The sequence below is a fragment of the Perna viridis genome, chromosome 2 (assembly GCF_037379345.1).
Source record: "Perna viridis isolate PV_CMFRI_1.1 ecotype Kerala chromosome 2, ASM3737934v1, whole genome shotgun sequence".
Taxonomy (NCBI): domain Eukaryota; kingdom Metazoa; phylum Mollusca; class Bivalvia; order Mytilida; family Mytilidae; genus Perna; species Perna viridis.
In genome coordinates this window covers 67,827,922-67,840,021 of record NC_142446.1, presented here as the reverse complement: position 1 = coordinate 67,840,021, position 12,100 = coordinate 67,827,922, and the positions used below count along the sequence as shown (strand labels likewise).

Sequence of the window (12,100 nt, the reverse complement as noted above, 5' to 3'; positions counted from 1 at the left end):
GACGATTTTTCTTGAAACTGTTACTGTAAAACATTGTTGGACAAAAAAAATAATAAAAATAATAATAAAAAAAAATTAATAAAGTAAAATAAATCGCACATCTCTTAAAAAATTATCCTGAAATAACTTATATCAATATTGTACTTTTTTAAAGCCACGAGTAAGCAGCATTTCTGCGTGTAGGGCTGTGTATCGTTAGCTGTCGTGATGAAACAAAAATTATCCTCCTACAATTTATTTCGGGAAATAAGACGTTTATAACGTCTTGTAAACTGGTTACTATTAAGAGGTTGTTCTTTGCGAAAACCAGGCAATAGGCAGCACATAACACATTTTGCTTTCAAAAATGTTCATCCATATCATATCATAAATGTATCCTCTCACAAAGTTGAAATTGTTTTTGATTAACTAGAAAAACAATAAGTATCTTTAAAAAGAGATAGCCGACGTGATAACATTTTGTTATTTTTTACTTACGTTTTATACGTTTCATTCATAAAAGAGTAATCAAGGGAACCAATGTTATAGCGGTAATCAAAAGAATGTAGTCCCGGGACAAAGACCAGACATGGAAAACAGACATACACAACAAAGAACATAAAGTAACTAAAATAATACATACAAAATAACAAAGTAAATGAGCAACTCGGACTCCACTAAAAACTTGGAGCATGGACCAGGTGCACCGGTAGGGTAAGCGTCCTCTGCATTTCTAGAAACACCCGCCGAGTCGCTCATAAAAAGTCAAGTCCAGGGTATACAAACGAGGAAAGGAAAACTATGACCCGTTGAATAAATCAGTTTTCATGGTGCTGATTGATACACCATAACGATCTACGAGTTCATGATGACGACCATAAAACTTCTGTAGTGATGACTTCTATCTTGTAGCAACATAACCTTGTTCCAGAAGCCTATTTGTTCGAGTTCTAGCGCGATACAAAAAGTCTGCGTAGTTTCAGCAAGCTCTGTCATAACGTATGAGATAAGAACACATCGTATGCAATTTCAATTTTCGATATTTTTTTTTTAATCAATTTTTAGCCAATCGGGAAACTGAATTGCGATCATTTGACTTTTAATTCCATAGAAGAGAATCTTTAAGGTGGAAGAGTAAAAAGCGAGACTATGTCGGAAAAATAAAAATAAAAAAAAAAGAAAATGTCTGAAAAAAGGAGATAACTCTTAGTTTTGGAGCATTTAATTTGTAAGGGAACTTAACATAGATTCGTTTTCCGAACCATCTATTGTCGAATTAAAAAATCTCTTTTTACTATTTCAAATACACCTATCGTTTTATATAAACATTACATTGGAACAAAAAAAATTCGGTAGGATAAAATTTACCATTTCAAAGGGTCAGCATGATTTTGATAAAGACAACCTCTTAAGTAGTATAATAAAATAAGAGATATCACATAAAGAGTAACCAAATGCATGTACACGTATATGTACACCGACAATGTTTATCATCTTTCAGACCGCAAGTTCAAGCGTGTGTGGTATTACTTTTTACATTTTAAATCACAGGAATGACAGGTTCTTCATGAATACTGGCAAAATCATAAACAAATAACCATTAAAGAATTTTAAATTTCTTGATATTAAAGGACATCGAATGTTAACAAACTTATCTTGAAATATCCATTCATTCTATGTCTCATCTCTTCATCCTCTGACTGCTTAATTTTGACTGGACCGTATCACAAAGCATCATGATAATTGGTCATTCGATAAAATAATACGTATTTAATTAAAACCTTTCGGTATAATTTTGAACAAATTTCAGATAACGGGTATCGTTTTCTTTTATACTTCTCAAAATACCGGTAAAAGGAATAAATGACATTTCGTAAATCGTAATTTCTTCACGGTTAATATCAAGGCTCGCCTTAGCGGGCTCATCTGATACAAGCTCAGTGCCAAATACCATACATACAAATACAATACATGTTTTCTTAAAACAAATAACAATACCAAAAGCAAAAACAAAAACAAAAAAAAAACAAAAACAAAAACCAAAGCAAAAAACAAAAACAAAAAAAAAACACAAAAAAAACACAAAAACACAAACAAAACAAAAACATAAACAAAATACCAGCCAAGACATGGGCACAATTCTTTCATGCTAAAATCACTGTGATATTTAGGTCAAAATTCAAAACCGTTATTTAAAATGGTATGCAACACATTTAGTTGAAATTGAAAGAGAATTATCTATTAAAAACAGAGAAATTAAATTTATTATTTTAATCTCATATTCGTAACGATTTAAACGTATATATTTTGTATTCATTTTACAAAGAACAGTCTAAATTTAAAAAAAATGCTTACCACTCTTTACTTCTCCAAACAGTAAAGACAAATATAAAAAGAGAATGCCATATTTATTTTCCATTTCACTTCTTGCATTAGAATGTGTGGAATATACTTGCACGTTTATAACCAGTTGTTATATGCGATACATAGTGAAGAGACCATCATAAATTACTTAATTTCTTCTCACATTTGAACGTTTCTGATTAATTATTGATTTTAATTCATAAGGGTAAAGTTTAAGTAGCTGTCTTTGTAAGAATCATGTAAAATCTGAAAAATGTGATACACCCCAAAAAAAGGCTACAAAATTTTTATTTTTGTAATTAAGTTGTTTTATGGGTCTATACTATGAAATGTGTAATTATTCATTCGAATCTGCTTGCTCTTAGTAGATAATCCACATTGAAAATCCAGTAGATTCTATTGTATTGTATTGTATTGTATTGTAACAGAGTTATCTCTCTTGATTTTGAAATCTACAGTGCATTCTGTATATTTTTTATCTCCTAAGAGCACGGGTTATAAGAAAAAAAACACATGTTAATTTCTGTTTACTATGACATTTCAAACAAAATATCAAAAATAAAAATATGTAGGCCTTTTACCCATGGATCACATTTTGCATGATCCTTAGCTAGAGTGCTACTTAAAAACTTAAAGCAGCATCATATAGAAAAAAAACAGATACACCAATAAATTTAAAAGCCAGGGTAATGCATGTTTGAATATTAACTGGTTATAGATATATTTATGTTCCGGAAATGTAAACACTGGAACAAAGATGAAGCGATTAACCGGATTTTTTTTTAAACTAAAGAATCTATTTTCAAATTCATACAAAAGTTAAAAAAGCTTATTTTGGATTAACAATTTTAAGCTTATGATCTTACCAAAAATATTAAACATTACAACAGGTAGACTGCGTATGGATGACATAATATTGTTTTAGAAAAATGTAAAGTCATGAAAAAGTTGCATTGTGGGTCAGTGATCACGTTTTATAGTTATATGCATTGTTACTATTTCTTTGTTTGCTTTATTGCAATTTTACAAAATTACAGTTTAAATTATTTTTAGTTAATCATATTATACAATTTCGGAATAAAAATATAGAACCCCTATTTTCGCAAGGATTATATTGGAGACATCACTGAATCAACATAAACGATCTGGTAAGTTAAGAAATGCCTGAACAACACTTAGAAGTATTCCAAAACCTGTATCCTCTTAAAACAGATTAAGATGTTATTTACTCTGCAAACAGAATGACTGTATGTTAGTGCGTATTTAAAAAGAAAATATATTATTGATCTCTTGTATTGTTTATTTTTGAGAACTTCATGAAAGTTTACTGTATTTAATAATTATGCGACCCTCTTGGAATAAAGTATTAGTATTATTATTATGCAACACAGATGAAAATATAAAAACATGTCCAAGTTGAAATAAAAATCCCATCTTAGATGTACTTTAATATCGATTGATTAAAAACTCTAGTCAAAGTTTATACGAGATTTACTTGACTGAATAGGAAAGGAGATGCAGACAAACCCAAATATAGAGTAATTGCAATAAAACTTGTATGACAATAATTGGTAAACTTTGTGACAAAGTGTTTTGGTAACGAAATTTACGATTTTTTTTTCTTGTCGTTTAATGTACTTTCTTCCCTTGATTTCCCACACTTTTAAATTGAAGTGTAACATATATGTTTAATCCACCATGTCCAGGATAAAACAGACCAATCAATCGGAAGCAATAAAGCTGAATAAAAGCTGATTTATCTGTTTTACTAAGACAAAAAACAAGTGAATCCCGGATGTATCTGGAGATCACAAAATATTTGCTATGAATTCTTCAAATGATAACAATATGTACACGCAACATTGTCTCAAGGTGTTAAAAAAGACATTATTGCTAAAGTCGTTTAAGGAATATACACCCACTTATTATCGCCTGGAATTAATTTCGAAAACAATTTGCTAATAATCGATTTTGGCCTTGTTGTTTGTTTGGAAGTTGCAATTTAATACACAGATATTGTATAAGTGTCATACTTGAATTTTAAGAACTTATTTTACTTGAACGAACAAGTCGATTAAATGTTTCATCACAGACCCAAAATGTATGAAGTAACGTTGATAAATCCCGGCAAGACTTCAATCCCACATTAGTGAATTATTACAAAATATTCTCTGGTTTGGGCAACAATGACTGCGAATCATCATAGATCATCTATCAGTTTAAGATGTCATCGATCCGAAAATTCGTTGATCGCTACTAATTGACATTACGTAACTGATCGGTTAATGAATTTGCCCTAGTTGTGTATTGCCTTAGGGATCACTTTGTGCCTTTTGTCGTGAAGCTGTTTATTGTTACTGCGCTATCATAGGATTATACTCACTTGCGATATGACGGGTGCCGCTGGCAGAGCACGACATGCTTACACTTCCAAATCAACTGATGCCACTCACGAATTTTGTGGGAGTTCATATTGCTTAAGTTTGTTTTGTGACATGATGATTAACTCATCTTCAGTTTTTTTTTTTTTGGTTCGATACATTGTGTATATAGATCGTCATTGTTTTCTGTGTTCACGTTCAGACTATGTGTTCACTATCAGACAATGTGTTTTGATTTTTACACATTATCCAACTGTTGACGCTTCTATAACATTTGCCAAATCAACAAGTACTAAAAAAAAAACATTTCCCCATTCAAAATCCCAATCCCCCATACAATGTACACTTTCGCCATAAACATTATTCAAAATGATAATATTAATTTTCAAAACAAGAGTCATCAAAGGTAATAAAGTAGATAAAGTTATTTAAAAGAAAAACTACTTCTTTAATGTTTTAGCAACCCGAGCATGATGAGAGCAATACGTAACATCTCCGATAATTATCAAAAGGATTACTGAACATAAAACTAAAACGCCTAGCAGTCCCATAGACACAACAGCAGGTCTATTATCTGTTGCACTCTTCTTCCTCCGCCAATGAGATGACAATTCAGAGGTGTCGATGAAAAGTTCTCTCTTTATTCTTTCTTTTTCTTGATCTATTATGTTGTTCTTTTCTTCCGGTGTTAAATTTCCATTGAAAAAGTTGTACCAGATATTCTGTCTACCATCACATGGACATGTGCAAGGCGAGTGAACAAAGTCAGGTCGAGAACTTGTTGGAGAAACAGTCGATGAAAATTCTTCAGTTATAATTGTTTTTGATATTGGCGCTTGCGTAACGTTCTTTACGTTTTTTGAACTTCTTGTGGTTTTGGTTATGTTATACACGTACGTAGACATGGGCTCTTTCTCTGTCGAGATCTCTGAAATATTGATTGATAATTGATTACTGAGTATAAAAAAAGAGTTTTCAATTTAAATTCCTATAGCTTTCTCAAATTTCTCCCGGATATAAAAAAGATCTACATTTACATTAGTCACGTCTCGATACAAGTTTTGTATTGCTAAATTAAAAATAAAAAATGTTAACGTTTGACCGAAATAAAACAAACAAAAATGATCAAAATAATGTACAACTTGATTATTTGAAGCAAGGGCGTTTATTTTCAAACTTTTTCATCTAAATGTACTAGAATATAAACTTCAAAACAAGCATTGTAAGTACGATAGTATATCCGGTTTACATTTGTGTAGATAGAATTCAAATTTTATAAATTGTAATATTTAGCTTTATCGACAATCTATCATGTGAACTGAAACGAACTTACAGCAAAAAACAAATACGAAATAATGCGTATATTTCGTGGATTGAAGCCCCTCTATTCCAAACATTCCAAACCCTGTGCTCTCATCAGTGCATGTTTAAAATTTTAAAAAAATGGTAACAGCAAGTAATTGATCAAAACTAAGCAAAGTGTACCCACAATTCAAGCAAAATAGCAAAAGTTATTGTGGCGGCTTGCACCATGAATATTCTAAAGGGTCATATCAATAGTATAGATTAAACGCAATAAGTAAGAACGAAAGAAACAAACAAAATCAATATAGAAGCAAACCAAAGAATGTTAACAAAAACTATAGCAATAAATAAGTATTTCGAATATTTAAGTAAAAAACGAAACATTCCAAAGGAAGAAACAAATCGCCAAAACCATACAGGAACCAAATTGAAAAAAAACAAACAACAACAATTATAAATCCACCACACTATAAAACAAAATCGGCCTCCATAAAGAATGAATAGTCAAAGGAACTAAAAATACAGCGGAAATCAAAAGAATATATATTCCAAAAACAAACAGTAGACATGGAAAATTGATACGTACAACAAAGAACATGAAATAACTAAAATGATAGTAACAAATGAACAAAAGTAAAATGGGCAACCCGGAATTCATTAAACAGGGTGCATGGGCCAGGTGCATCGGTAGGGTAAGCGACCGCATAAGCACAAGTTCAGTAAGTTTTTAACATCTTACGACAAACTTGAATATCACACTTTTCGAGTCTTTTGTCAGGGTCCATTGTATAACACCATATGAAGGTAGTATTAACAGGGTTCCTACAGAAGTTCTCATTCTCTGATGGGTTCTTTGGTCTGAATATAGATAGATGTGGGGAATTTGTGTCCCATCGCTGACAGAGCCGTCCTGATTCTGTTTTGTTTATTGACCCTGTATACACCGGTATGCCATTAACATAGTTAAAGCAGTCTAAAACAAAGCAAAAGAAAGCTATTATAAAAGTAACAGTATTTAAAATAATAATAATAACAATATTAAATTATAGTAATAAAAATAACAATAATAATAATAACAATAACAATAATAATAATAATAATAATAATAATAATAATAATTATTATTATTATTATTGTTATTATTTTTAATGAGGGTTAGCCAGTTTGAAACTAGTTATCTCTCATTGGGCCTTCTTACAGAAAAAAATCATATAACAGACAGGTCGATCCTTGTAAAAATAAGTATACCAAAATTTTTTTTGGAAATTTTCCAAGATTTGTTTACCTCAGTTTATTCAACTTTTAGAGTCTTATTTTTTTTCAGGTAAGTCATTCGAATATTATTGAAGAAAGTGAAAGAAGTATCATGAGTCTTTTCCAGCGTTGTACAATCAAGCCATGGTGAGCAAACAGTCAAGATTTATGCTCTTTTTTGTAGTTGTGCATATAAGAACTGATAACTGATACTTAAGGTATTCTACTAAACTTTGAAACAGCGTTTGACGTTTGAAATTTATCTAGAGCCGTCTCAGAAAACTCTTAAACCGGGACAAAATGAATGCTTATACTCAACGTTATCCGGGGTCTGATTCGAAAAATATCCGCAAATTTCGAAAGGCGTGTCTGCAGTGGTAAGTTAGAGAGAAAATGAATGCTTGTCACTGAGTGGAGCTTGGCCCTCTACCAGAGGAAATAACTCAAATGCAGTGGACTTAAATTCATAAGTTTCAGAAATGTAAGACTTAAAAAAGTTCTAGCAGTTTTTCTATAATTTGGGTACATAGACATAATTTTAATTCTAACACGTTTCTATATCAACGGTTCATCAACGCGATTAATTTCAGCATTCACCATTTTATTCTTATTATTCTTTACTTAATTCGCATTGAGTAACCAAACATTATATTTCAAATGCAAAAATAAAAGGTATAGACCATTTCGTGTGTAACTGTGGGATGGTCCATAAATATTTCCGAGAGGGCAAAAAATTGTATAAATCCCTTCATAGCGGAAGTATATGTCGTGCGTGTTCATCGATTTAACACAAGTAGGACCATTGTGAAGGCAAAAGCGGGAAATGTTCAAGCAATTTTAGTAGTTAATGTAAATACTACAAATTTTGTAAAGCATTGGTAAACATTTTTACCACTTTAAAAGTACAGTGAAATACAAAAAATTCGTATCCAATGATAAGCATTTTACAAATATAAAAAAAGTATCACGATTTATTCTTAACGTTTTATTTTATATATTTGGAAAAATATTGACGTTCTTTATGTTGAAATTTTGATAGAAAAAATATCTTTTTAACTGATATTCATAAATATATAACCAAATTTTGGTCAAGCAGGAACTCTATGATAACTAGACACAACTAGATATTCGATACCCTAAGTACATTGTATATAAATGAAGAAGGTGGTGATACAGCGTAAATTTAACAAAACCTTTTTATTGAAAAACTGCAGCACACATAGAACAGACCTTGGAACAAAAATGTACTGAAATGGGTAGTACAAAATATAAAAATACGGAAAAATATTGTTATGACGGTTTACATCTTTTTTTTTCAAAAACTGTTTTACGCATTAGGTGTATAAATTTTCCAGTCGAGGCACATTCAGCTTATTTTATCAACAAATATCATGTTGTAAGCAAAACCCATCCGTTTTCTATAAGGATTTGTCTTTTAGACTAATTGTTTTTTTTAAATTGTAATTAAAGTAGATGACAACTGCAATGGATGTGACGTGGCATTGACAACCCTGATGGACATGATGGGTTCAAACAGGATTTATAGCAAAGAAAACCTCCCGCTTTCATTACTCTTAATTGCTCCGGAATATTGCAGCACTAACAAGCAGTATCAATTTCCCTACAAGCAAATTGTGAAAATTCATCGTCTGCATTCTTTATGATCGATTTAGAATAACTTCACCATAAGATCTGAATATCGGACACTATTGTTTTAGGAGGCGAATGAGACGTATTTTATTGCCTTGCCACATAAGAAATAGCATTGCCACTCGAGAATATTAAGGGGTATTTTATAATACAAATTCAGGAAATATCAATGCGGATTCTGAAGATACTCATTTTTACACTGTAAATACAACATATATCTTCCAAAAATACCATTGAATAAGAAAATTCGTAATATAACAATTCATAAATATTAAGCCCTAAGATTGTTATGTGGTGAACCAAAAATATATTGATTATGGAAAACAATTCCAATATTTGCAAAAGAATTTTGCTTGTAATATATTTTTTTTTTGTAAAATAAGGTCGTTGGTTGTTTCTGCGTGTGCAACAAAACAAATCCTAGATTCTCAGATATCAACATAATACATTCAGTTTGTTGGCAAACAAACAAAAAGCTATAGGCTTGATAAATATTTATTACAAAGTAGTCATTGCTTATATTGTATAATAAATACTTTATGAAACTAGAAATACGAAAACAATCCCTAAGGTATTTCTGTAAATCTTTGTAGTGTAATGATTTTTTTTAATTACCAAAGGTATATGTGTATCTCGGTTATTAGGTAATTATTATAATATTAATACCATGACATAATGAAGGCAACTCCACGTGGAGAAAAGAAAACACGAGCCACATTACAAAAATGAAATTAAGATATAATGGTAGTACGTATAAACACTTCCTCTGCTTTTAGCAATGCAGATTTGCGGATTTCTAGGGATTAAGTGTAGAATGGGCACTGCTGAAATGAATATAGGAAGTGTTCATTATTATATTTTAACATTAAGAGTAATCAAGGGACCAATATTCTAGCGGAAACGAAAGAATGTAATCCAGGGAAAAGACCAGACATGAAAAACAGACACACTCAACAAAGAACATAAAATAAATAAAATAATGCATACGAAATAACATAAGTAAATAAGCAACTCGAACTCCACTAAAAACTGGAAGCATGGACCGGTAAGGTAAGCGTCCTCTGCATTTCTAGAAACGCAAACCGATTTGAACATTAAAAGTCAAGTATTTTGATTTTGTTAAGATTGATGCTAGGGAAAGGAAAATCACATTCGGCTTCAAAAATAAATATATTGTGTTGTATTGATTGCAAATATGCTATGTACTTTTTATCACAATAAATTCAATAAATGACAATTGCTGTGGAAATAGCATTAAAACCAGTGTTTGGGCATTATTAACTATTTTTATTCAAAAAATATTTAGTAGCTGCCGATAATTGTTTTCAGTGTTATCCTGAACATATTTGTTATTAATAGCAAATTGTGATTTATGAACGGAAACCTGCATAATTTACTGAAAAGCCAGATGTTAGGTTGTAACTATATAAGACATTGTCAAAGCTTTTTAAATTGAGATAAAATCGAGAAGCATATTATCAGTGTCTAACATTTTTCATACCTTTAAAACTTGCTATCATAAACAAAGCTAAAAAGATCATCGGTGAAATTTTATCCTGACATTGTTAAACATACAATATATCATCTTAGATTAACGGTTAAGCTTTCAAGTTCCTACGATTTACGGCTTAAAAGTTAAAGTGACCAAGAGACATCATTTCATTTAAGACCACGAAATCGCGCATCCGATCTTTTTTTCGAAACATTGCTCAGTAGTAGTATTACAGTAGGCGGTTGGAAAATCTGCAGCTTTCGGTATTTGTGTACTGTTCGATATTTTTTTTACGAAATGATAATTTGCATTTGGGGGAAAACACTCTTACTGAAATGAGAATCGCTTAGCAGGGTCAATCTTAATATGCCCTACAAATTCTCAATTAGTATAGACTTGTAGCGAAATTATTTTGTTTTGAATACCGATTGTTAAAAAGCAATAATCAGAAGTAATACAAGAAGATTTTTTCCGTCTGAAGTAGAAGAGACATTCACTATTATAACGATTATAGAGTAATTTGTCTTTTGCTTGTTGCATGTTGTCTCTATGTTTGAGTAACTCGGCGGGTGTGTCTAGAAAAGGAAAGGACGCTTACACCTCCGGTGCACTTGGTCAATGCTCCCAGTCTTTTTAGTGGTATCCGAGTTGCTCTTTATCCCTGGATTACAATCTTTTTATTTCTCCTAGAATCTTTGTTCCCTTGATTACTCTCAGCAATTGAAAAAAATGTAAAAAAAAAAGTAAAATAACAAGTTATCGAAACGCTCTCAACTTAACTTGGTCATTACAAATAGTAGTAGATACTTTCGGCTCTTCACTGACAAGATGTCAAATTCTTTTTTTTAAGAATTATGGATTTAGAAAATGTGCATGGATTGTCGCAATAGCTAAGTTATTTTAATCATCTGGCCCTTAATTGCAATGATAAATTTTGTCAAAAAGCTCTAAAATTAAAGAAGTAATGTCATTTTAGCTCACGTTAAAGAGATTAATATTTATGGCGTATATTGTTTTTTGATTTTTTTTTACAAACAGTTCAATAAATTAGACAAAGATGAATAACTCTCTTTCTATTTCTTCAATTATTTTCCGCCTGATTTCATTTTCGCGTTCCAACTTTGACCGCAAATATAGCGAAAAGTACATCCCTGCTAAAATAACCACTTATAGGGTATATATGAAACAGATATGTTGAATTAATATGTATATCGTAGTATAAATTCTTAAAATAGCGTTTCAATCGGTATATTGTTTAAACATTATGTATAGTAATATAGCTTACCGCTTTTGGTTTTTCCGAACAGAAATGAAGTAAGTACAACAAAAATGTTAAACTCTTTTCCCATCATACACGTCATGTATCAACTTATATTTCAAGTGGATAATTTCTTTCTACTCCTTACTCCTTTAAATGATTCAAATATTTGACGCAGAAATTTCCGCGTAAACATATTGTTTGACTGTACATAATATGATTTTTATCTTGATTTTTAGCCTACTGTGACATTCTCTGATTGACGATCGATTTTTCGGATCCCTTAATGTATAATCGGGTATGCAGAATAAGTTTCTTACGTCTTAGGTAAAAAAGTTTGCCAGACAGATTTTAATGTCATTTCCCTCTATGTGAATCAAAATTTGATTTTTCGAAAGATTGAAATATCCGTCTTCC

The 12,100-nt window shown here is 31.0% G+C and overlaps 1 protein-coding gene across 1 annotated transcript; it reads right to left on the bottom strand.

Moving 5' to 3' along the window:
• Positions 1 to 5,117: 5,117 nt before the first annotated feature.
• On the bottom strand, positions 5,118 to 11,823 carry LOC148626631 (uncharacterized). Its single transcript, XM_088571242.1, has 3 exons — positions 11,711 to 11,823; positions 6,769 to 7,002; positions 5,118 to 5,652 (listed from the first exon to the last, which is right to left on the bottom strand). The coding sequence occupies exons 1-3, from the start codon at positions 11,784 to 11,786 to the stop codon at positions 5,165 to 5,167; spliced, it is 798 nt and encodes a 265-aa protein (XP_088427368.1). The 5' UTR covers positions 11,787 to 11,823; the 3' UTR covers positions 5,118 to 5,164.
• Between the last annotated feature and the right edge of the window lie 277 nt (positions 11,824 to 12,100).